This window comes from Meriones unguiculatus, chromosome 4 (assembly GCF_030254825.1).
Source record: "Meriones unguiculatus strain TT.TT164.6M chromosome 4, Bangor_MerUng_6.1, whole genome shotgun sequence".
Taxonomy (NCBI): Eukaryota; Metazoa; Chordata; class Mammalia; order Rodentia; family Muridae; genus Meriones; species Meriones unguiculatus.
This window is the reverse complement of record NC_083352.1, coordinates 38,362,280-38,389,528: the sequence shown is the minus strand read 5'-3', so window position 1 is coordinate 38,389,528 and position 27,249 is coordinate 38,362,280. Positions and strand designations below refer to the sequence as shown.

The window sequence follows — 27,249 nt, the reverse complement described above, 5'->3', positions numbered from 1 at the left end:
CTCTCTCTGTGTGTGTGTGTGTGTGTGTGAAACAGATTATACACAAACATGGATGTTGCTAGTTTCTTGTAAAGATTGCCAAGATTGATTATGATACAATGATCTTTGAAGATTTACAGCTTTCCTTGTCTTACACAGTTGTATGGAGAAGGGTTTTTAAAGGTGCCCTGAGACAGATATGCTCAGTATATGCTTTTGTCATTGGTATTCTTTAGAAATCTCCTTCTATTGTCCCAGTGTGGACGAATGTAAGTTGTCAGAACTACCACGAGAGTTGTGTAGTCTTCCTCATACACATAGGTAATGAGCGGGGCAAGCCTGAACTAATTAGCTTGAAAAGAAGAAAGTGACATTCATAAAAGATAGGGTTTTATTGTAGTGTGTTATATAGTATTTTTAAGTTCTCCCACCCACCCCCAAACGGAATCCAGATAGAAACACTTCGGGAGCTTGAGTGTCTGAAGGTATTTGATAGACACTGCACATTTCTTGAATAAATGGTTAGTTGTGGGGGGGAGAGAGAGAGAGAACAAGACTATATCTAACTAAATATAAAGTTACTGGCCAGAAGTTTGAAAAGAAAATAGAGATTAACAGTGTATGTGCTACTTAGTGACATACCCTGAGGGGGGAGTGAGGAACGTAGAGAGGCAGACGGGAAGATGCAGCCAGCTGGCATTCAGGGTGTCCTCCTGTGGTGTCAGGCCTTTCTTACTGATGTGGGGGTGACGGTAGTGAGCGCCACCCTACTCTGCAGTGACCCACAAGTGATTTTCTAGCACATGCACGTCACAATAGGACCCCATGTAACACGAGAAGTCCCTTGATTGGTGAGAAGTTTTAAGCCTTCTGGTCTACCAGGATCAGGTTTCAGTTTTTCTCTTTCTCTCACCCCAGCCCGCTCCGGCTGAGGCCCAGAACTACCAGCTCCCCATGCTCAGTCAGCATGCCCTTTCATGCTCTACAGGCTTGCTCTTGCCTCTATTGGTAGGGGGACCATCTTTGGCTCTCTTCATCATTCATCCCACTAGCTTATTTTTCCCACACTTACCAACTCACAGACATTCACTTGAAAACAGTGTCCACAATTTTACTGACCTGCTTTAAACACTAAATGCTCTTCGCTTACAACTGGAATATTTTCAGATCCTCGCACATTTTAGCTCCCCTTAGCGGAAACACATCAAATGCTTACTCTGAGCTTGATAGTATCTGAATTATCCTAGTTTGGTCATTTATATACCAATGACTGTATTTAAGTAGATTTTTTGGAAGAAAAATAAAGCTAACATAAAGCCTAGTTACTCATGTTTTTGTTGTTGATGGTTGTTTTTTTTTTTTTTTTTTTTGTAAGTATGATATGGTGGAAGGATATTCAAACACATCCTGACAACAGGATGAAGTATAGGCCAGTGGCACTGGAGATGCATTCCAGTGGTTAGGAGCACTTACTGCTCTGCCACTGGAACCAAGTTCTAGTTTTAGTGCACAAGTCAGGTGGCTCACAACTACCTTTAACTTCAGTCCAGGAAGCTAACACTTTCTTCTGGCCTCTGAGGGTAGCTACACATGTGGCATACATGCATACATACATGCCCATAAATAAAGTAAAAATGAAAATTTAGACAAGTGAGTTATAATTCAGAGCGTACACAGAACGCTGGTATCTTCGAGTCAGAGATTCTTAACAGTATTGATGGTTTTGTATTTGAAAAAAATAAATATGGAGTAGTTGTTGAAAATGATTTCTTTCTGTAAAAAAAATGATTTTTAAAGTTTATTTTATGTGTATGAGAGTTTTGCCTGCATGTGTCAGTGTATACCACGCTTGTGCCTGGTGCTGACACAGACCAGAAGAGGCTGTCATATCCCTTAGAACAGGAGTTAAAGTTGGTTATGATCCGCTGTATGGGTGCCGGGTCAGCTGTAAGAGTAGAAAGCACTCTTAGCTGCTAAGCCGTCTCTCCAATGCTTGGAAGAATTTCCTAGGGCCGTATTTTACAAAAGACAAGTTGGCTCATTCATCATGTGGTTTTAAGTTCCCCAGAAATTCTTGATAACGTTAAATGTGTTATGTTGTGTGGAGAGAGCCTGTGATTTCTTTAACAGATTTTAAGTGCATATTGTAAACCTCACCTAATGTATTATATTTTTCCTGAGATGAATACTGTGTTTGGGGGCCATCCTTTATGAAATTAATTAGGGAGAGTCTTAAAAAATTAATGGTTTAGAATATTTGGTTCTGTAATTGCTCATAAAATCTGAATTAAACAGATTTTTTTCAAAGTACCCTTAGAAATTCCTTCTATTATTACAGTATTTAAGAAAACTGTTTGTTTACTAAACATGTACTGGTTATCTAGTGTCGGCACTGCATTGCTGTAGGTACTGGAAAGAGAGTGTTCATGTTTCCTTCCTCTTGGAGCTTATATTTAGTGGATGAGACAGATAGGGAGCCATAAACATGAGTGTGCATGCTCAGAGTGAAGACAGCCCTGCCTGGGGCGGTCTGAGCGGTACTCTCCAGGGGTATGGCTTTTCACTTGGGATCTATAGAATGACAAGGGACTGGTCCCGGAAGAGTCCACCCCAGAAACAGCCTTGGCCAAGAGCGCAAAATAAATGCAAAGGTCTTGCATGAGTTCAGAAAAGTCCTGGCAGGATCCAAGCACGGGAGGTTGAGAGCCTGTAATGAAAGGAGGTGGTGAGCTTATAAGAAGAGGGTTGATCCCACAGAGGCGGGCACATGGGTCCGAACTCTGAAGACCCTTGTAGAACTCATGAGGAATCAGATTTCTCTGTAAGTAGGAAGGGCAACGCCGAGGGGTTCATGCAGGGAAGTAGCGTGATTTACGATTTCTTGCGAGGGCCTCGGTTGCTCTGTGGAAAGGGGCTAGTAAAAGCCGAGGAAGAAAGGCTGAGCACCATGAAGCTGTTAGTACAGGCCAGGTGAGAGGATGCTGTTTGCAGTAGGAATGGGGATGAGAGATGCGTGGAGTTCGGGGCCCAATGCCAGGAAGCGCTGGTATAGACAGTGTGGATCGACTTGGGAATGGATAAAGAGTATTTGCTCTTAATACGGTATGAAAATGAGACGGCATGGAGACAAATACTTGGAACATCCCGTTTCCACTTTCTTCTGCATCCCACATTAAAAGTTACTGTACATGGTCATAATATTCATTGTTATAGTGAAATGAGCCCTTTTTTTTTTATAACCTCCTCAGGCATGCTCACAGTTTATGCCTCTCCCTGTGGGTGCACTGGAAGGAAAAACATCTACTAAGAATATGACAGAGGAACAAACTGTAGAGCAGAAGGACATGCACGAACTAGTTGGTTCTGCTAATTGGCGTCTGCGTATAGAAGCCTTCTGTAATCTCTGTGGAATCACCGAGAATTCCCACCTGCACTTGGAGCAGTCATATTTAGTGGACCGAGTCCTGCCCCTTGGTCCTCCGAGAAGTTCCTACTTTTTGAAGGATCCCCCAGTCCCCCAGTCTACTTTGGTTCTGCTCCTTGGTGGTAGACCCCAAACCCCTTTGCACTGATGTTAAGGTCACGCTGGGAGACGTTGAGGTCACTGTGGCTAGAGCAGCAACGCTGCCACAACACCAGCGTCAGCACCTCTCAAGTCAGAGCCAGAAAAAGAGAGTCTGAAGGCCTCTGGCTGCACTCCAGTGCTCACAGGGGAGGGAAGGGGAAGGGTTAATGCTGGAGCGCACCCATCCCCCACCCATGCGTTGCCCCATCAGCCCAAGTTCATTTGTTTGCATCAGAATTTTTGAATAAAGTTTCGTTTTAAAAATGTTTATATCCTTAAAAAAAAAAAAAAGAAAGAAAAGCTTAAATACACTGCAGTAACTTGTCCACACAGATAGTCCCAGCACACAATTCTGCCTTTTTTTTGTTTTTGTTTTTTTGAGTCTTGAGTGTGATCTGAGTGTCCCCACCCAATGCACAAAGCCAAGACTTTTCCTAGCAGCAACTGTGAATCCCATGTATTTGTTTATATCTGCTGCTCCTCCACCAGATTTTAGGACAGCTTTTTAGAGGGCTTGGAGGGTTCTAGACTCTGTGGGTTCTGTGTTCTACAGATCTATCTGTTCCGGCTTGCTGCTGATTTTAAATAAAGTCTCCTTGGACATTTTCTGAATTGAATTTGACCCATCAGTAGTATTGCCTACTCCTCATATCCACCTGAAGCTACAAGGGAGCTGACGGGACCCTAGAGTGTTGCAGTGGGGAGAGAAGCAACAAACTGAACTGGGCTTTGGGGCATTTAAGAGCCTCAAGTGTTGGAGACTGGATTTCTGATGCCCTCTCTCATGCACTTGCTGGGCTTAGCCCAAAACTCAGGGATCTCCAGCTCCGTTGCCTAATTTCATTCATTACATCATGGCAAAGTTGGTTTCAAGTTATTTCCTGAGGGGTCCTCTGTACTCTTCTACAACCTGGGAGATGTAGCTCAGCTCAGCTTTAAGTACCCTGACAGCAGGGAAGTTGGTTTACCTTAGAGCACCCAGAAATCTTCTGCAGAGGATATTGTTTGTTACAGGCTGATCTAAGCTTTGGCTTTGGCCAGCTGTGTTAGCTTATTGCTTTAAAGAGCATGCTTAAGAAACAACAGTAAAAAAAAAAAAAAAAAAAAAGGGAGGGGTTGCAGAGATGGCTCTGCCGTTAAGACCACGTACTGGTCTTCCAGAGGTTCTGAGTTCAGTTTCCAGCGCCCACATTTGGTGGCTTACAATGGCCTGTAACTCCAGTCCAGGGGATCTGGTGCCCCCTTCTGGCCTCCATGGGCAGTGCACTCACATGCATATGTACATATACATAAGTTAAAATAAATCTTTTGTTTTAAAGAAAAGGCGGTCTTGTAATTGTAATTACAGTAATTATGATCAGTAATTAAAATTCAGAGGCCATAAAAACCTACTCTACTGATTGTTTTCATCCTTTTTGCACAACTTTTTTTTTTTTTTTGTAGTAGTAGTAAAATTGTATAGAACCCATAAATATAATTCAGGTGGCACTTGGGTATCAGGCGCAAACACCTGATTCCTCTGCTCTCCTAGTCGCTTCCTCTTCTGAGGCTACTCGTACCCCAGAAATGTCTAGGGAATTCTGGAAATCCTTGGGACCCAGTTGTAAAGATTTCAGAGACTGGGAGAGGTGTTCGGGTTCCTGGCTGATACTTGAATCAGCATCTCTCACCCTTCAACGCCAGGTCTTCAGCCTCCCCTGTCTCCCACCAACCCTTCTAGCAGGCAAAATACACACGAGAGATCATGGTCTCTATTCCACTCCAAGCTGCCCCGGCTTCTGCCAGGTGATCACCTGCAGGACACCACAGCCTTCTTCATGACCCTCACCTACGCTTCAGTGAGCCCTTAAATCTTTTCTCAGAGATCACCGCTCCTCGTAGGATGAAAGCCTGGAGCGCTCAGCTGTCCCATGGTTGTCCCGACCGAGCTGCGTGCCCCTTCTCCACAACTCCCCAGAAAAACACTCGCTGGTAGCTTCTATCACCCCCTAATGCTTCCCCACCTCCCGGCCACCAACCACCCTCCTGCCCCTTGACACCAGATAGCAAGGTCTCAAAGCCTGCCAAACAGCCCAGGGTCACCCTCAGGTGCTTTAGAGCGCTGACCTGTCATCTCCCCGGGCTTACTGTTCAGACTCCAGCACTGTGACCTTGATCTCTGTGGGTTGTCTCCTCAACTTCAGTAAAACCGTTCCGAGGCAGAGACGGTTGCGGAAGGGGTGCTTCTCTTTCCACGTGAGCTCCCAATTGCTCTGGCAGATAGATGCCCGGACCCATAAAGAACCTCAACATCTGAACGAACGAGTCACCGCCACTCACCACAAATGCATTTTTTTTTTCTTGGAAACGTGAACAGTCGCTGTTTCATAAATCATCTCCATACTGATAAGAAAGAACAGAAATTATTTTTCAAAGCCTCGTTGGTACCGAGACGTTAATACGCTCGCTGTGCAAATGAGATCTCGCGTTTCTTCGGGGGCGTTGTGCTTGCTGGGATCACCGGCGCCTCCGCCGCGCGTGGATGTCTTTCCACCCGAGCGAGCGGAGTCCCCTGCGATCCCACCAAGTTTCAGTGTTCAAAGCTGATTGGCTTGGGAATGCGAGGAATAGAGCCGGGGGCGGAGGGTGGGGGGCGGGGCGTGTGAGGGGCTGTGTGTGACAAACGCTGGGGCGTTCTAGTGAGCCCGCTCACTTGAAAACTGTCTCTCCGCAGGTGATGTGTCACCAATCAGTATGTCTCCCATCAGCCAGTCTCAATTTATTCCACTCGGGGAAATCCTTTGCTTGGCCATCTCTGCAATGAACTCTGCGAGAAAGCCTGTCACCCAGGAAGCCCTGATGGAGCACCTGACGACGTGTTTCCCAGGTAACGAGAACCAACGGAAGCTCTTTCCAAATAGATGTGGGCTGGGGGGGCTCCAGGCCTTTAAAGGGACACTGTCTTCACCCAGACCGACTAGACACTGCTCCCGCATGACTTAAAACAATAATCATAATGATAGCAGAGCAACAGCGTCAATCCTTTAGATAGTGTACCTTTTATTTCCTTTTTATAATTTGACGCAACACTTTTTAACTTGCTACTTACAGGAGAATTAAGTCAACATCGTAAGAAATTGGTGAAAATGACCAAGATTCTACTCATCTTTTGCAGCTCAGCCTTCCTTAAATGTACAGCCCCAGGATTCCGCAGAAACGCCTGGAACGTTTAGTCCTAAGTGTTCAACTACAGAAATGCTGTCAAAAATAAATGTGTCCTGCATGTCTGTGTTATGAACCGATGAGCCTTAAAAAAAATGTTACCTCATGAATTGAAACTTCATTTTAAGAGGAGAAAATTGCTTTTATTTCGGAAATATTAAAAAAAAAATGAGGACAGGAGTGGAGCTGCCCTGTGAGTCGTCATTGATGATTACAGTGGAAAAGGTTGTACCAGTAAAGCATTCATTACTCCACTTCAGTTTAGTGGCCCCAGCCGGGGTTGCCAAGTCTGACGTTACAAAGAGAATCTCAAAAATCCTGTTTGTGAACTCTCTAAGTTTCCCTAAGTACAGCTGGCTTTGTGTGTGCACATTTTAACATGTGTAAAATGTGTGCCAGTGTGCACCGGAAGAGGGGCTGCCAATTTGCCAGCTTGGTGACTACTGAGCCTCTTTCCAGACTGAAATAGAAATCACATTAAAAGTGAATGCATGGCATAGTTGACGTTCATTCAGTTTTTCAAGAAGACTTTAGTACCTATAAGCTGCTGGCTGAATCGGCTTTTGCTACAGGGATGCTGATGATAAAGCAACCACAGATAACCAGAGACACGCAACAACAGGCGTGTACTTAGGTCCTGTGTCTGTGGGCGCCCCAGAGGTCAACTGGGGAGAGAAGCTGGCCCTGTTCTGCCTGAGCTGCATGTCTTTGGAAAAACGACCCTTGACCTTTTTGGTCATAGCTTATCCCCTAATATTGCATTGATAAAGCAATCGTGACTTGGCCGCACGCACGCACGCGCACAGAGAGGATGGAAGAACCAACTCTATGAAGATTTAATACTATAACTTACCATCCGTGGTCTCCATCATACTGGTTGCTTTGCCTCAGAGAAACTTTGCATTGCCTTCCCATTAATTTCCCCTCTTCCTTTTTTCTTTTTCCTTTTTGTTTTTCTCCTTACATTACCTGTTTTGTTATGGTCTTTTTGGTTTTGTTTTGTGTTTTGTTTTTGGAGACAGGCTTTCAATTTCAGTGTTTTTATATTGCTTATCTATTAAGACACTAATGTCAACCTACCCTTGCAACCTATAAATTATCTTAAATGTTACAGCATTTCATTATCCCCGAACATTCTTCATTATCTGTTTCCTTTCTCTAGCTGCCAGACACAACTTTCCCCACACGTAGTAAGAGGGGGTGATGCTCTCAACAAACGCTCCCCTCGGAGCAAGACAGCCCTCTTCCTTCAGTATACCTAGGCCAGTGCTTCAGACATCAAATAATGCAGCTGCTTCTAAAGTCTTCATGTGGTTGTGAAGCTTCATGAGAATACACGTGGTTTTCTCAGAAGTGGCCCGATGCCTCCCCTTACTGTAAAACAGGAAAGAATGTAGAGCCAGTATACAATAGTGAAATGCCCATCACGGCTGCGCAACAAACAGTATCACTAAGTGCGGGTCTCCTCTTCTTTTGGGGGCTGTTGGCCATCAGCCCATGAAGGCAGGAGGAGTAGAGGAGGGGTACAGGGCTCAGAAGGACAGAATGCAGGACTGAATGACATCGGGGACCAGCTTAACTTTATTCCTGGGGTGAGGGGTATATATAGGAAAAGGGAAGCAGCCAGGAGGTACTCTGATAGGTGCTCGCACTGTACTTTACATAGGGTCCTGTCGCCCATGCAAGGGCACACTACCTAATTATCATATGAGAGACATCTTCTAAATAAGCTCAGGCAGAGAGTAGGAAGTAGCCCCTCTGGGGGAAGGGAGTCCTACATCCTGCACTGAGAAAAAGAGAGCTATCAGTCATGGAGGCTGCAATCTTCAGCAGCAGGACCCTCCAACAACTAAGTTACCATACATTGTAGAAAAAGGAATCATTGATGATTAAAGTAGTAACTGCTTCTCCAGTTTTTACAGCAAAGATGCACTAACTAGACTTTTCCGTCTGTGTAACACTGATGACTATTGGTCAGATCCAGAAATTTGCAAGGACACTGTATAGATTTTACCAAGGGCAGGGCTTTACAAAGCATGGCTTGGGGGCCTAGAAGGAACGGACCACCTGTCTTTGTGAATAAAGTTTTATTGGAACACAGCCATCCTGAGGTCTCTGTGTTATCCTCGGCTCCTTGGACATAGTGGCACAGTAGAGGAGTTGTCACAGAGGTCACATGGCTCACAAAGCCTACAGGATTTACTAACTGGCTCTTCACAGTAAAATACTTACAACCCCAATCTTTGTTGTTAGTTGGATCTTTCTGGAGGGAAGGCTGCCACACTTCAGGGAAGCAGAGGACTGTGAGATGGGACGTTGAAGCTGGCATTAGCATCAGAATGTTAGTGTGCTCCTTTCATGTTCTCTATCTGATTCATCTCTATCTGGATTCTCACTCAGCCAGTGTTCTTCACAAATAAAAACAGTAGCATCACGAAGCCCATTAAGCATTGCAGTCTGAAGCTAGGCATGACATCTTGTGCCTGTAGCCCCACGTACTCACAGAGGTAATTGATGAAGACTGCTTGAGCCCATGGCTTCCAGACCAGTCTGAACAGCGTACGCAGTTCCCATCTCAAAATAAAAGCACTTTTTAATTTAACATGTTTAGCGTGAATCTCATATACGTGTGTTTTCTGTTTTAAGAATTAATCAGATTTCTGGAGTAAAGCAAAGTGTGGCTCCACAGAGATGTCATGACGTGTCTTTAACCGTCTACCTTTGCTTTAGAAGCCATAACAGCATGGGAAGGAGAGAGGTCCACCTGTAGCTCCACTAGAACACAGAGCTTGGCACTCTCAAATCCTGCTTCATGATAAACTACAGCTGTAGCACCTGGAAACGAGAGAGCATGCCAGAGACCATCAGTTTGTCCGATTAACCCTACAAGTGTCCAGTGGAACTAGCATACTCACAGTTAGACTGACGATTAGAAACATCAGTTACTGTACTAAGGCGTAATAGCAGTGTGAGCGTAAATATTGCCAACTTTCAGTTGGGTCAGACATGTCGAAGTAGAGGCGGAAACAGATTGGATGGCAAGGGGAAGAAATGTTTGTAGGTTTTGTTTTGTTTTTTCAAAGTAAATGCTGGATGACCTACGTAGCTGAAAATCAAAGGTGTATAAAGTACAGATTATTTCTTGTCTCTTCATTTGGGAAGAACTAGAGAAATTTTTCTTAATGGTAAGTAGCATATATTTTATGCTCATGATTCTATATGAGTCTATGAGCTTTCCAAGACCAGAAGCAATGACTATCCTTAATATGATTCATGGGCTAGAGAGATAGCTTAGCAGTTAAGAATGTTCATTGTTCTTCTAGAAGACCCAAGTTATGTCCTCAGCATGTATATTGAGCTGCTCACAACCGCACATACATACACACACACTTAATATGGAAAAAAAAGAAGTATAGTTCAACTTCCTTTGGTAACACAAGGTAAATTAGTTAATCATGAGTTCATACACACACATACACACACATACACATACACACACACATATAATTTTAGAAAGGGTTTTCTTGTGTAGTACAGGCTGATCAGAAACTACTATGCTTAATACAAATTTTGTCATGCCAATCTTCAAATTATTTATACAACAGAAAATCATGTACATTTATCAAAAGTAGATCATTCGGTTAAGGGAAGGGATGCAACTAAAAAATATACTACCTTAAGCAATATGCTGACTGTGACTCTCTTCCACCTTGATTAGGATACCCTCCACAGGTGGAGCACAAAACGATGTGGTGCCCCATTGTACTCACAGACTTCCCTCCCCCCCCCCACTGAGAATGTCAGTCTAGCTCTAGTATGTTAGATCCCACTTTCATTGTTTGCCAGGATTGAGGGCGCCCAGACTTCTCAGCTCACCCAGATGTCCCAATCACTACCCCACATCATTTAAAGGTAATCCGTGTTTCCATATGTCCTGACCCAAAGTTGAGACCACTAGCGGCCAGTGTTTACTGGGCACTTGCTCTTTCGTGTCACTGTCGTGCAGGACCAAGTTCTAGTAAATTCCCAGGAGCTGTATGGAAATAGATACCCCAGATATTTGGTTGCCAGCTGCCTTCACGCTACCACCCGCTAGGGCTGCTACAGTGGTACAGGGAAATCAGCAAAAATGTAGTGTACAGTTTAGGAGACTGTAAACTCTAAGTAAGGATGTCGACAGGGCTGTCTGTTCCCTTCAGAAGGCGGTGAGGGAAGACACTGTCCCAAGCATCTCTCCTTGACTTGTGTGTGGCCAGCTTTGACCCATGTCTCCTCACATTATCTTCCATCTGTGCCTCTCTGTGTGTCATTTTCCCCTTTTCAGAAGGACATTCCTTCTAATGGATTATGGCCCATGCTAATGACCTCATTTTAATTTGACTACTCCAGCCAAGACCCTCTCTCCGAAAAGATCAGTTGGAAAAGGACTACTGGGAGACTGAGAAATTAAAGGTGTGAATTTGGTGAGGAGGCATTAATGTCTTACTGCAATTAAAGCTTGCAAAAAGAAAAGATTTGTTTAGGTTCATAGCTGTAAAGGGTTTCAGCCTGTGTTCAGATGGGCCTGTTTAAGTCTATGGTGAGACTGCTTTTTCTGTGGTAAGATCAGAGCCTGGAAGCAAAAGAGAGAAGAAGAGGCCTGGGTCATACAGTGACCTTCAAGGGCCCCATTGACCTAAAGACCTCCCATTAAGCTTCCCCACATAAAAATACCACCACTTCCCACAAGCAACAAGCCCAGGACCAAGCTTTTAACACATGAGTCTTAGGGAACATGCTAGATCTAAACCATAGTAGGGAATGAGGTGGGGAAAAAATGAACAGTCCAACCAATAACACCATTGTCAAAGAGAGAGTTGGGCCTCCGATCCAGCAGCCTGGCCCCAGAACCCAAGCTTTCAGTCTGACTGTGATGGTTAACTCATATGAAACTGCCATTTTCATGGGTCAATTATTGGCAGCATTTCTTTGATTTGATCTGGCCTGTTTCTAAATCATACCATTCAGATCAATTCTGTAAACATCACCACCCTTGATGTGCCTGACACTGACATCTGCCGAATACGCAGGGAATAAAGTAAGTGGCCTATAGCCTGGAGAATTTATACTACTGCAAGGAATTCTCTTCTTGATTCTATCTCTTCTGGTAGGGGATATATAAGCACTCCCACAAATGCTGTGAAAAACTGTGTTCACCATTGGACAGTGAAACATGTGCCCCGCCCTGTATTTCTGTTCAAGCAAATGCAGATGTTTGGGACTTTTGATCAAACTGATAGTGTCTTAGCGTACGTGTATTCGTATGTTGGTTAGAGTTCAATGTTTAGAAACCAGGAAAGCCACCTCCATCTGCTGACTTTTGCCAAGAAGGACTATGCTCTTATCTGACCGTCATTATCGCAGTAGACAGCTTCAACGTGCAAAGTGGTGGATTTCAAAATTACAAAGCATGTTGAAGAGTGGTCCAGTCCTTGGCGTAGGGTTGAAACCTCATAGTTTTTTCCCCCACCCACTTTGGCATGTCGATTGTTGTCATCCTTGTTCAACTCATATTTAGGTAGTCATGGGGGTGAGACTTTGTGGGTGTAGCTACGGGTAACTAAGGAATGCTGAGAATGGAAGAATAATGTCTTCCAGGGCAGAGCATCCAATTGTTTACCCGATACCAAATGTCAACCCTTAAAACATACATGTCAGTAACATACAGACTGAGAAGCTTAGAGTAAGTGTATGTATATCTATGCATAAAAATACACTCACATAATAACAATAAATGAAAACAGGAGCCATGAATTTGAAAAAGTTTGGTGTGGTATCCAGAAGGCCTTGGAGGGAGGAAAGGAAAGGGAGAAATTTTGTAATTATATTATAATCTCAAACTTAAGTTTTAAAAAGGGGTGGCCAAACCTAGTTGCCGTTTTATAACAATTTATAAAAGTTAACTTTAAACAAACCTAATATTTTAGAAATGAGTGCATAATAAAATAATTACATATATATTATTCTCTGATACTGAGGTAGCTGTTCAAGCCTCATTTCTCTGGTGATCACTTTGGGAAAACATTTTCTGTAAATTTGTGTCACTGTGGGAAAATTTTCATCATTTTCCTGTCCTTCACAAAATAGTCTCTTTTTCATGAAGTCCAGGAAAGACTTTGTAGCAGTAACAATCTAACTCTATCTAACTTCCATCTCTCTCTTGCAGCAGTTTTCCTGATGTTGGAGATGGAACCCAAACAAGGTCTCACACATGCTGGGCAGAGTTCTACCCCTCATCTCCATCCCCAGTCCCCTTCCTGTTATAACACCTTTTCACTCTCTAGGTGGTAATATTCATAGGAGTCGTCAGGAAAAAAAAAAAAAAAAACTAGGATTCACACTAAACATAATAAACACCTTTGAAGCCTGCTTACATGCCATGAGGTGATACTTCAAATTTGGCAATGTTAATAGGACTCTGAAAGTCGGAGATCTACAGCCTGTGTCTTCCTCCCTCTCACAATGCATCTCTGTTCTTTGCTCTTAGGTGTTCCAACCCCAAGCCAAGAAATTCTCCGGCATACCCTAAACACACTGGTGCGGGAGAGGAAAATCTATCCGACCGCAGATGGCTATTTCATCGTGACCCCACAGACTTATTTCATTACTCCTTCCCTCATAAGAACTAACAGTAAGTGGTACCACTTGGATGAGAGGGTACCTGACAGGTCTCAGTGTACCTCTCCACAACCCGGAACCATAACGCCCTCTGCCTCAGGCTGCGTCAGGGAAAGGACATTACCCAGGAAGCACTGCGACTCTTGCCACTGCTGCCGTGAGGACGTGCACAGCATGCATGCCTCCACCCTGCAGAGGAAACCCGCCAAGGACTGCAAAGACCCTTACTGCCCTCCTCCGCTCTGCCAGGTACCACCCGCCGAGAAGAGCAAAAGCACTCTAAATTTCTCCTACAAGACGGAAACCCTCTCCAAACCTAAAGATGGCGAAAAGCAGTCCAAAAAATTCGGCCTCAAGTTATTCAGGCTGAGCTTCAAGAAGGACAAGACCAAACAGCTGGCCAATTTCTCTGCCCAGTTCCCTCCCGAGGAGTGGCCCCTGCGAGACGAGGACACGCCCACCACCATCCCCCGGGAGGTGGAGATGGAGATCATCCGGCGCATCAACCCGGACCTGACGGTGGAAAACGTCATGAGGCACACTGCCCTGATGAAGAAACTGGAAGAAGAAAAGGCTCACCGGAGCAAAGCCGGGTCCTCTGCCCACCACAGCGGAAGGAGTAAAAAGAGCCGGACTCACCGCAAGTCCCACGGGAAGTCTCGGTCGCACAGCAAGACCCGCGTGTCGAAAGGAGATCCTTCGGATGGCTCGCATCTGGATATCCCCGGCGAGAGGGAGTATGAGTTCTGCGACCCTCTAACCAGGGCCCCCCGGGAGGGCTGCTTCATCATCGAACACAAAGGAGACAACTTCATTATGCACAGCAACGCTAACGTGATCGAGTCCCATTTCCCCATGACGCCAGAATGGGATGTGTCTGGCGAGCTGGCCAAAAGGAGAACGGAGATGCCCTTTCCCGAACCTTCCAGGGGAAGCTCCCACTCCAAAGTGCACCGAAGCCACAGCCATACGCAGGACCGGAGGTCCAGGAACGAGAGATCCAACAAGGCCAAGGAGAGATCCAGGTCGATGGATAACTCCAAAGGCCCCCTGGGCACTTCTTCTCTCGGGACTCCGGAAGACCTGGCTGAAGGCTGCAGCCAAGATGACCAGACCCCCAGCCAATCGTACATTGACGACAGTACTTTACGGCCTGCGCAGACCATTGGTCATCAAAGGGCTCATATTTCCCCTGCCAGCTATAAAGAGGTGTGCATTCCAGAAATCGTCGGTGGCGGCAAGGAACCTTCTAGCGCTTGTAGCCTTTTGGAGCCAGGCAAAACCCCTGAGAGTGTGCCATCCTATGGGGAACTCAGCCCTTGCCCAGCCAAAACGGCTGTGGATGACTATTTTCAGTGCAACACCTCTAGCGAGACGGTGCTCACAGCACCGTCACCTCTGGGGAAGAATAAGGAGGACCATGACACGTTGACCTTGGTAGAGGGGGTAAAAAAGCTGTCTTCATCTGAGAGGCAGACCCCCCATTCCTCCAGGGAGCCTGTTGGGCACAAGGAGGAGTCACCGAAAGGGCCAGGTGGGGGCCCTGCTGCCTCCGGTGGTGTGGCAGAGGGGATGGCCAATGGCCGCCTTATCCAACATCATAGTGCCGAGCCCAGCGGCCTGGACAAGAGGAAAGAAATATTCAGCAAAGACACACTGTTCAAACCTCTACACAACACCTTGTCCGTAAACAGCTATCACAAATCCAGCTTGTCCCTCCTCAAAGCTCACCCGAAGTCACCTGTTGACACACTACCAGTCCGATGTGAAAAGCTGGAACCTTCCCTTGGGACATCCGTGGCCCAAGCCACGCCTGCGTCCCAGCGTCAACAGGAATCGGGCGGGAACCAGGAGGCTTCTTTTGACTATTACAACGTCTCTGATGATGATGACTCTGAGGAAGGGGCCAACAAAAACACAGAGGAGGAGAAAAACAGAGACGATGTGGGTACCATGCAGTGGCTCCTTGAAAGGGAGAAGGAAAGAGACTTGCAGAGGAAGTTTGAGAAGAACCTCACCCTCCTCACCCCAAAAGAAACTGATAGCAGCAGCAACCAGAGAGCCACCCATTCAGCCCGGCTGGACAGCATGGACAGCAGCAGCATCACAGTGGACAGTGGATTCAACTCCCCACGGTAGGGAGAACTGTCCGTCTGTATACGCATATACCTGCCAGGGCCCGGGGCTTTATGCAGATAACTGACTTCACAGTCTCAGGTTGTGGATGAGGGCTGGGAGTTGCATAGCTCGTGTTGTTAACCGCCTGTTTCTAACTTCTTTTTCAGGAATTGAAAAAAAAAATAAATGTTTCTGCAGCTGTAGAGATCACCAATCTGGACTGGTGGGTTGGTTCCTTCCCTAAAGCTTGCATCAGTCTAATCTGACCAACACTCCAGGTGGTTTCCTTCTGTTTGCATTGCCAACCAGGAGAAAGGAGTTGTTTGTTTTTGTTTTTGTTTTTAAGTTTGTAAAAAAAAGAAAGAAAAGAAAAAAAGTAACTTTCTGAGCACAATGAATATAGCCAGTGAGAAGAAAGGGTTGGGGAGTAAGTTAGTGCCAGGAAAAAGGCTCCTGCCACTTTAGTTCCTACCCTGTGTGTGGTTCACTTGCTGAGATGCCTCCTTCTTCCGCGTGGGTGTGGACCGTGGCTTGTTCCTTTCACAGAAGTTAGGGACCCGTACTCTGTTAGATCAACACAGTCGCCCGCCCTTTCATTTCCCCACCTGTGGAACCCGTTCTGTCTGTGTGGACACTGCCCCCCCCCCCGTAGGTCTTCAGCAGCACTGACAGTTCAGAGCCTGTAGACCTGACTGTCCTCTCCAACGCAGTGAGGTTGTTTAGGCGTGACAAACACACACCCAGGGACGTCACACTTCCTTTTTTCCCCCCTCTATAACTCCTTCTTCTCATTAAACAGCAACTTGGGATCTAAGTCTCGCTTCTAAATGCTACTCCAGATTGGTGACTCTGAGATGCAGAAATCTACTGAGAGTATACATTCCTCATCATCTCCAGTTCCCAAGATTTCATGTTTATAATCACAATAAGTACCCACATAGGCACTCATCTGTTCATTTATGCTATTAAAATTATAATCAATTCCATTGTGATCATGTCATGCCACTTCTGGGTAACTTGGGGGCACATCATCCCAAAGTCAGACTTGGGGATTATTATAATGTTTATTCCATAACTGGGCATTTGCCATTTCTTGACTATTATTTCGGTCATTTAGCTTTTTTTCCTCAAGCTAACATGTAAATGGAAGTTCTGATGTCTAACAGACATCTATCAGAGTTAGAAGTCTGGTAAACTGCATGGGAGTCTGGGAGCCCAGGTCTGACCTTGGACCTTAGGGGTCATTGAGAAACCCCAAGGAGGGGTCTGTCTGTCTGTCTGTTTGTTTGTTTGTTTGTTTGTTTTAAAGAAACTGTTTTTGGTAAATATTTTTTCCTCCCAAATCAGATTTTATTTTCCAATTAATTTTCTCTGTGCTTGTCCATCTATTTTTCTGTTCTACACCTTTTTCTCTCTTGAAAAATCTAGCAGTAGGAACCAGATAATTGGAGGTCAGCGATAAAAGTTCAAAGCCATTGCTTATCGAAAGATGGTTTAGTTGCTTGTATTTTTATGTTCATTCTTTCTCATCATGTAGATTCCTTTGCCTGATGCTTTTCTATAATACTTTAAGCCCTTCCCATTGCCCCCTCAGCACCTGGACTTAGGCAGTAAATGGTGGTACTCCCAAGATGATTTTCAAGGGGATGTTGGGAGTGAGTGTATTCTAACCCAAAACCCTGTGTAATATTGAAAACATTTGTTTGCTTAGGAGTAAAAGGAAGTATTCATGAGATAGTTGAACCAGTATCTTACAAAATATATTATCTTGAAACTTGGACTTCGTGACGTAGAATTTGTAAGTATGGTTTCTTCTGGAAGTTTTTTTCATGTTTTTTTTTTTTCTTTGCTTTTTGGCTTTTTGAGACAGCATTCTCCGTGTAGCCTTGGGTGCCCTGGACTCTTGTAGACCAGGCTGGCCTTGAATGCACAGAGATCTCTGCCCCCCAGAGTGATGGGATCACAGGTGTGCACCACCAAGCCTGGCTGTTTTCATTTTCTAAATAAGGCACTTAAAAGTGAAATGCCTTCTCCTTGTAGAGGGAGCAGTTCATCCTGAAGAGAGAGAAACTTTCCTCACTAGCCATGAGTCTGTCCACTAATACATGTCTGGAATTTCGCTCCAGGGACATGGAGATCTCCCGAAAATTTTAGACAGGAAGGGTATGCAAGAATTCCCAATTGTATTGTTTTATATTTACGACCCTTCTGTTAAAAGTGGGGTGACAGAGCTGCTTTCCATACACTTCAGGAGGTTCACAAGGTTACCAAGGACAAAAGAGAATGCTGCACTTGCAGAGTTTTCAACTTGATGGGTATTCTAGTGAAATAACACTGTCACATGGAAGTCGTTCCGTTACTATGAGTGTGAATTTTAAGTAGGCCGGTTATGCGGATTGTCCATCAAGGTAATTCATTAAGCAACTGTGATTCTTCCAAGAAAAGTGTTTTTTTTTCTCTCTCTACATTTGGAGGTTTCAGTGCTTACTTGGAAGTCAAGTTTAGCCATGTTTTCAGTCCAGCTCGTGGAAACTAAAGAATATATTAAAGAGAAAAAAAACCCAACCACAAAAATAATAGAAGCTTGAACTGTGCTGTGAGAATATTGAAAATAAAAAGTCGTGACATGAAAAGGTCACCGTTTCAAATGTGAGACAAACCCGGCCCTCTAACAGGCTGAACAACATTTACAGAGCTAGCAGAGAGAGTAAGGCAGCAGTGAGCATGTGCTCGGGAAAACCACGTGCCAGAAAGAGGGTGGACGGCAAAACTGCTTAGTGAATTTCTGGGAAATACTAAAGAGCTTTTTTGTTGTTGTTGTTTGTTTGTTTTGTTTTTTCCTTTTGAGACAGAATCTCTCTACATTATTCAGACTGCCCTGGAATCTGGAACTCACTATGCAGATCAGGCTGGCCTTAAACTCAGAGATATGCCTGCCTCTGCCCCCAGAGTGCTGGGATTAAAGGCATACACCACCATTCCTGGCCTAAAACAGCTCGTTTTAAAAGTTGCATTCCATCTGATTTTTTTCTTTCAAAATTAAATTTGAGAAATAATCTTAACCACTAAAAAGCCATCTCTGTTAGATTTTCATCGGTATATCCAGATCTCTCTCGACAAACTGTGCTCACGATTACAGCTATAATGAAAATACATTTCTTTGCAGAAATTGGAGGACTGTGCATATCCATCCCTAAGGATGCATTAGGTGTAGCTCAAAGGAGGTCAAGGGCATCTTATTCCAGAGACATAACTAATACATCACGATGGGACAAGTGCTTCCAGTCCCAAGCACACTGTCTGGAATATGGCAGATACACATCCACCTGATGCATGAAGTAATTCCCCAAAAGCTACTTTAAAAATATCTCCTCTGGCACCTAACAATTCACTTTACCATCAACAAATGTCACCAGTGATAGTTAGCTTCCCAAGCTAATGTACAATAGTTACATAATATAATATAAGCAGTTATGTAATATAATAAATGTGTAACAGAAATAGCACCTTCATAGCTTTTTAATATGCCACTACATCAGTGTTTATTTCTTCTTCACAGTCACTCTGTAAGTAAGTAAATCACAGCATAATTCTCTCCGCCATAGACATGAGAAAGGTAGATGCTGTTAAAACTTATTGGCATGAACCAGCGAGGTGGCATAGAGTGTAAAACACGCTCGCCACCAAGCCTGACATCTCAGGTCAATCCCAAGATCCAGATGGTGGGAGACCAGAAATGAGTCCTGCAAGCCAAGCCCATGGGTTGTCCTCTAATCTCTGCTGACATATCATGATGCACGTGTGCGCTTGTGCGCATGCACACACACACACACACACACACACACACACACACACACACGCACGCACAAGCATGTGCACTAAATAGATCATTTAAAAAATTGCTACCATGATTGAAAGTGGAATGGACTATGCCATAAAATCCTTGGGATTCAGCATGTTCTCGGCCCTTCGTCCTTTCTCCACTGGCCCCACATCTCATTCACAACTCTGAAAAACTGCTGGTGGATTTTCTGGGGAAAGAGGTCAGGCAGGTAAGTAGGTGCTTTAAAAATGATTCTGGTTGCTTTGCTTTTTTGGAAGGAGGTACATCTTTTGAAGTCACTCGGAGGACCTTGAATATGGAAGCTTTTCCCTCCCTCTCAGTCCAGTGGAGTGATCTTATTTCTCCTGTTGTCCAGCCCTTTTCAAATGTGAATGTTTTAAATCTCTGAAAGCATTGAAACAGATTTAAGTATTTACAATTTGGGAAACTTAAGCAGAAGTAATGAAGTTATAAAATCTCATCCTTAAGAAATAAAAATATTTCTACCAAAGGGAGACAGGAATGAACTGCAGCTTCACAAATAAATGGAAGATGGGGACATATAACATTCTTTATCTGAACATAAAATTATGTTTCAACTGAAGTGTTAAGACAGAGATGGAGGTGTCTAATATTTACAGGTAATCTCATTCCTATTTGAGAGGCAGAATCAGCTAGAGGCAAGCCTACAGTCCATCTGCCAAATTAACATCTTAGCAAAAGCAAACAAAAAGAATGGGATCTTTCAGTACAACTTGGCATTTATTCGAGAACCATGATGTCTATGAATTCCCAACTTTTGGCAAAATCATCACACGGGTATGAGTATTCATTATTAAAGCCAGTGTGATGGCCATCTGTCACATCACACTTCAGAGTCATTTTCTTGAAAGTAAAGAGCTGGGGAAGCTATTTCAAACTGCATTTGGTAGCCGGAAACCGTTTGCCGGGTGAGCTGCAGTTCATTCCTCACATGAGTCCCAGAGCCTGGGCAGGAAGAACACATGCAAATAATCACCGAGATGCATATCGATATGACGTCATGAGCCAACAGAGGAAATCCATTAGCTCCATCATTTGCTCTTCCTTCAGGGGCTCACTATATAATTGTTTACGTTCAGAGCAAAACCAAAACCAACCCTTTTTACTCTTTTAGCACTCGGGAGAGCCTGGCTTCCAACACGTCAAGCATTGTTGAAAGCAACCGCCGCCAGAATCCTGCCCTGAGTCCCGCCCACGGCGGAGCTGGTCCAACCTTCAACTTCCGCGCGAGTACGGATCCCCAGACCAACGAAGCTGAGAAATTACAGAAACCTTCCAACTGCTTGCAAGCTTCTGTTACTAGTGTATGATTGTCCTTCTGCCTCAGACCTTCTGTCTCATTCGATACAGCAACGTTTACGACACTTGGGGCTGATGTTTACATCTCTGCAAAAACAAACATCTCAAGCACAGTTTGGCAGTCGCTTGAACTGTGCTTCTAAGTAGGCTAGGGCAAAAAAAAAATCTTTCTTTCAGAGTATTGCTTTTCACATTTATGGCTCTGTAGCAACCGAATAGCAGTAGGGAGATATGCACACTTCCAATTCACTAACTGTATCTGAGCACACATAGCAAAGTCTAAACACTGTAAGCGGAACATGCATTTTTCAATGTCATGCAGTTGCCAATTCCATTTTGAAATGCCACAGATGTGTGTTGCTCCCAGCCTAAGGGGAATGGGTCCGTGGAACTAATCCTGGTCAAACCCTTCCCTCCCCCAGAAAGCCAAGCTACCACAAAATGTAAATGTAGGGGTGTCCACCATGAGAAAATTCCATGCCAAACTGAGCAGAAGCGACCCAAGCCCTTTGTGTGTGAGTCCTTCAAGCACCAGTCATTTTTCACTGTGAGTTTTCATGACACTCTTGCAGGAGCCCATGGAAGCGTGTCAGAAAGGGTCCCAATGACAGTCATTAGAGTGTTTGTTTTCCAGTGCACTCAATGCTTGTCTTGAGTTTTTTTAACCTTCCATCATCACCAACAGGAATATAGGCCTTTGAAGTGGACAAAGGAAGGGAAATCTGGTCTCGCCGGGCCACAGCACTGAGTGATGGAAAGGTTGTGTGGACTTTCAGGAGGGATGAATCGGATATTGAAGAAGGATGCCTTCCTCCTTGTGACACTTAGGATGAGCTAGCTTACTATAATAGATGCAGTGATTAGTTTGTTTGGAAGCAAAATGTTCTTTATGATACAAATGAAGAATGTGGCCTGAGGGTGTTATTCTTTCTAATGGAAGGGACATAAATCTATTTTATGTAGTTTTAAATAGAATGCCTAAATTAGGCTTGTGGGAGATAATTTTTAGTGGTTGTAGGAAAGAGCAAATTTAGGGAGAGCTGAACTTCAGGCCTTTTATTCCTGGGAAGATATCTATAGAGAGAAAAAAAAACTTTAAAGTAATTTTTGATTAGAAATGTACACGGGCCCGTATCATCTACAGCAGAGTGTCCTCATTCTGCTGGTGTGGTATATCCTTAATTTGTACTACCCTAAAATTTATCAGAATGAAAATTATGCATACACGAACTATGCCAGAGTAATGTTTACAGATACTTTGTAACAATATCAGGAGGTATATTTTAGGTGGATTGTGTGGTCATTGGCTTAGCGCCCCTAAAAATGATTTCCCCATGCTCTACTTTGGTTTACAATGTTATGCTCAGTATTGAAAGGATTTGCAGCAGGGGGATTACTAACCATCGCACTTCAGTCCTACAGGAAGGCACTTTTCAAAAGTTCCTTCACTTTATTTTCTGAGAAAAAAATTACATACACTTGTAGGTACTGGAAAATCACCTGCACAAAGGTTACATCTGATCCCAGAAGATGGCCTGAAATAAAGTTTAATTCAGTGTAGTGTCAGATGATTTTTGGAGCCATATGCCATAATGAATTCATAAATAAATAACTTGAAATAAATATAAAAGTTTCACTCAAGATTGCAGTAATGAGCATAAATTTGTGAGGTGTTTCTTTTTCCGTGTTAGGTTTAATCACTTGCTGTGTTTAAGGGAGCACAATCATATGAAGTAGTTGAAATGTGCATATGCATATTTTGTCTGCTCCCTGGAATTTGCAGTGTGTCAAGCTGGGCTCCTCAAGTTTGGTGTGATCTTTTGTGTGCTTGCTGTATTGGAACTTCAGCACAGATCTCAGCATACTGCTGCGTCATTGAGATGCTTAAGCCAATTGGCTTTGAATCTCATACCTTAGTTCCTCCCAGGCATGCCACAGTTACCCAGAAACACATTGTTTATCTCCTTACTTAAGTACGTCCAGAAATGACAGCCATGCATCTGGTAGACGGCATAATCCGTTGTTGTTGGCTTTGAGGAGCTGTATACCATACGATTTCTAGATCTGGTTTGTCTAAAAAATTTTTTCCCCAAAAACCTGCTCTCAAATTTTTGGCATACTCAGTTCATAAATAACATTTGGCATACTCAGTTCATAGATAACATTTAAATGATACGTTAGTCTCTGATTGATCCTCTGAAGGTAGCCATTGAAAGAATTGATTGCCATGTGAGCAGGAAAAGACATAATTCCATTCGAGAGATGCTTTAAAATAAGAATTTTTTGATAGTTCACAAGAAACAGGTTTACAGAAAACACTACTCAAATGCAACGTGTACACTGTTTGCCTAACCACTTTGGGGCACACGATTTAAAAAAAATAAAAGAAAAGAACCTCCCTTAGACCAGCAGCCGTTAGCATAGAATGATGGACTTCAAAAAAGATATACCACATAAACAGATATTCCACGGAGAAACACTCTGGCCTGAATCTGATCTGGATCCGTGGCTGGAGGAACGTTGGTGGCGGGAGGCACGTGGCAGGCATGGCAAGTACAGGTGTCTTAAGATGGCGAGACTCTTGATGCCCACAGCCTTGAGGCCCTCCCCAGGCTTTGCCAACATTCTTCTCCACTGGAAGCATAGCTTTGTGTGACATGACTGCATGTCCAGTCTTAGAGTTTATCCATGGAAAGGTTTACAAAACTGAATCTGGTTGAGTCTCTGTGAGGCGTTCAACTTTAAAGGGTCAACACATCTGTCGGCATTTTGCACACTTATGTATTATTATGATACAACATATTACTTTATGGTAATTTTTATTTTTACATAGAACTACCTCCATGAATTTGATGAAATGGCAGCAGTGTGTTAAAGTGTGTTCTTCAGAAAAGCAATGTTTCAAACATGCTTCAGCAGTGGGCCATGGCGTTCTGTGTGTGTCGGTGACTCGTCCATTGGACTCATGACTTTCTCTCTGCTGTGGTTTTCTTTCAGAACATTCTTTGGCTTCCAACTGTAAACCTGTTGTCTTCTTTCTCACTCCCTTTTCCCCATGAAAGCACATTTGATTTGTTACAAATGAATGAACATTTAAAATTATTGTCTTCCCCATTTCTCCATTTCTGCTATTAAAGAGGGAAAAAAAGTCCTTTTTGGCAAAGAGCCACATGGTAAACATTTGGGAAGTTATTAATTCCTATTGGATGGGATTGCTCGACTTTTTTTTTCAGTAACAAAACAGTAACGTGAGAAATTTGGACTGCCAATTTGAAGCACTTTGGGCCTCTCTGCCTATATTATATGCTACCCTATGGAGCCCAAACTTACTTAAAAGAAAAAAAAAAGCTGTGCCATGCGTTCTGAGATGTCTGTTAAGTAATTTATACCCATTTGGTATATTTTGCACATCTCAGGAGACCTTAATGAGTGTGAGAAAGGCGTGCATGTGCACCCAATAGAGAAAACATAGGAGAGCTGAAAGGAGACTAGCTGGCTAGAAATAACGAATGCCTGTGTTTTTTATGTTGGAGAGTCCAAATTCAGGAAATCTAGATGGACAGGGACTCTGGAGGAGCAGGGATTTGAATACCAGCTATTCCTAAATGTCTCTTTTCAACACTGAACGAATCTTGTTAAGATGTTCGCTGAAAATCTGTTGCGGCCACCACCAAGACAAGAATGGTGGCTCACAGAAAAGTGTCATTTCTCTTCTAGGCTAGCACAGCTTTGTAAAGTTCTACCCAGGATTAGCCACCTCTCACCACCCAGCGTACTTGAAGATAAAGTTTGTGACCTCAGTGACAGGCACGGCTCTCCTCAAACGGTAGAGGCCATATTTGAGAAATGTCTTGCCGTTCGGGAGGGGTAGCATTCTGAGCTTGTCCTAACAGCCAGTGACTGGTGATGTTACGCGGCTCACGTCGGGATCTCAAAGTGCTTCTGAAACACTAGCAGTGTGATTACAGGGCAGGTCCTGTTGGTGATACCCATGCTTGACAGGAGCAAACAGACGGGTGGCTCAAGGCCACCCAGAAGCACAGTGGCAGCTAACAGTCACCTATTTTCTATCTGTTTGATAGGCCATCGTGAGAAATCACTACAATGCTATTTTTATGATGTGTGCTAATAAAGAAAACAAATACGGCTTGACACCTTGTCCATTTTCATTCAAAGAGTTAGGGGGTGTTCAGGATCTCAACACCTCAGCACACCTGACTGGTATTGAGCTATGAAGTGGGAGATGAACAAATAAAGGCCAACGTCATTGTCGTCCAAGGCCAATCCAGACATCCACCTTTGTTTACAGTTTCTTATTGGGTTTCTGTAATTCCTGTGCTAAAGCCCATCTTCAAGAACATTGGCTGCTCTGGGCAGTGGAAGGTGCTGAAACAAGTCCTCTTATTTGATTTGATTTGATTTTTAAATCTTACTTTAATCGAGAACTCTTCGCAGTGCTCAGAGCATAATATTCACTACAGGATATCAAGCCCTACTTCGTAGGATCTGGGAAACAGATCCAGTTCCAAGTGTTTTCTCCAACTTGAGATAGAAGGTCTTTGACACTTGCTCACCCTGTTCCTATAGATCAGTCCCAGACCCAACTAGCAGTGTAGTGTCAGACCACAGTGGACCCAAGAAGAAGTGGTGACTTTCCTTACCCCCCCAACTCCCCCCAGGAACCCCCCACCCACTGTCAAAGCCATCCTGTAATGTCCTGTGAGCGAGGGACTCCTTGGCCCGTGTTTAAGGCTCGGGGAAGTTAGAAACGAGAAAAACGAATGCAAAAGCCATGGGAGGCATCGTTTTTTTCTTTGGGTTAGTTAAACATGTCAGGGAAGGGATTGCTATTGTCTGAGCTTTGCCAAGAAATACAGAAGAATCGGCCATCACCTCATCCTTCTCGAAGAAGGTTTTATAGTATTAATGACACAAAAGATATTTTCCCATGGAGTCTTCTTTAGGATACATTTCATAATGTATAAAATGCACGTGAGACATTTTGCTATTAAATCTCATGTGTTTGCCAAAGGTACTGGCTTCTGCCCGGTTGGCATCCGACCCCCTCATCTTGCATCAGCGATGTGATGCAGAGGGACGCCCTGCTGATGGCCTCTATAATACATTCTCCTGTGTCCTTGCTGTTGTTCATCGACTTACCAGTTGATGACCTGCAAAATTTAGAATTGGACAAAGCTCAAGGGGATGAAGCCCGTCTTGGGATTGAATGCAGTCAGTCAGAAGCCCTTAGTGGCCCATTGCTGGCTTCGCTTGTGAGCACACACACCCTGCCGACAAGGAAAAGGGTGTCTCCGAGTGAGGCCGCAATGGCTCTAGAAAGGCGGAAATGGAAGGTTAGAGCTTGGCTGGTCCTTGTGCACCTGCCTACCTCCCTGTCCAAAGGCTGACCTTGGTACCCCCATGCCCTTGTACTCACCCAAAAGAGGTACCAAATCTGAGACCTGAGCTCTCCTCCAATCCCAGTCCTCTACAGCTCCAGGAAATTCCTCATACGGAACGCTTTTGGCAGCCCCAATTCTCCCTTTCCTCCCAGGATGACCCTCTCCACCTCCTCGCCCTCCCCCGCCTAGATACCTACACCACCACTGTTTCCACATTGGAAGAAGAGACTACTGTGCAGCATTGTGCACGCATGCCAGTTAGGGATAAAATAGCCCTAGGGTCCCCTTCATGTAAGCTCCCAACAGCTACAAATCTAACGTCCTTAGAGCAGTGACATGACGCTACTATGTGAGAGAGAATTCAATCTGAACATCCATTTCGGGGGACCGTGATCCTGCAGGTGTCTTTCTCTGAGCGACAGAAGGCGACTATTACATTAGTATCAACGAACTAAGAAGTGCAAGTGGGATTTATTGGATGTTAGGAAGGAGTTTTGCAGCCAAGACTGCCTTGAATAAAATGTTTTTGCACTGAAAAAAAAAAAAAAACAAAAAAAGCAAAAAAAAAAAACAAAAAAACTTTAACTGACTTGGTCTCTGGTTGCTGTAAAGGTCATCCAGGATGGATGTTCTGTTTATATTGTATAGTATTTCATATGAAATAACTGCAATTCATGAAATGTCTTCCCTAATGTTACTGATTTCTAACAGCACATTTGTAACATGGTTTTTATCGTGTCTGTGTACCATATTGTAAATGATGATTCCTTGCCATGCTTAGTATAATAACTTAAAAGGAAAAAAAAAAAGGACAGGGATTTTTGTAAGTCTATATTTGAAAGTCCCTCCATATGGTAATATTGTGTTCATGTTGTTTATGTAGTGTTGTGTGAAATATCCATTTTGGATTGTGTTACTTTTTAAGATATTAAATAACATTTGGTTATATGTGTAAGTGGATTTTTTTTTCTTGTTACCTAAAGGGGAAAAAAAAATCACTTAGATGAGGTCAGTTTCTCTCTTTGATTAATGCGATTTTTGTAACAGAGTTCTGTTGCGATTCTTTATTACAGGTTTTAAATTGAAAACCAAAAATAGAGTTCCTGTATCAAAATCCTTTTCCTGTGGGTTTTGAGAAGATCACATTTTGGGGTGGGTTTAAT

General features: G+C 43.8%; 1 protein-coding gene across 4 annotated transcripts in view; it reads left to right on the top strand.

The window, feature by feature from the left end:
- The window catches only part of Stox2 (storkhead box 2), a 218,235-nt gene extending 191,201 nt beyond the window's left edge, over nucleotides 1–27,034 (top strand). For 3 of the 4 annotated variants that reach the window (XM_060381751.1, XM_021642449.2, XM_021642450.2), the window contains 3 exons: nucleotides 6,258–6,410; nucleotides 13,272–15,537; nucleotides 20,500–27,034. In XM_060381751.1, coding sequence (XP_060237734.1) covers nucleotides 6,258–6,410; nucleotides 13,272–15,537; nucleotides 20,500–20,695 — 2,615 coding nt within the window. In that variant the 3' untranslated portion in view covers nucleotides 20,696–27,034. Of the gene's footprint in view, nucleotides 1–6,257; nucleotides 6,411–13,271; nucleotides 15,538–15,687; nucleotides 15,744–20,499 lie in introns of all 4 variants that reach the window. The other variant, XM_060381752.1, reaches the window with a different exon arrangement.
- Nucleotides 27,035–27,249: the final 215 nt, after the last annotated feature.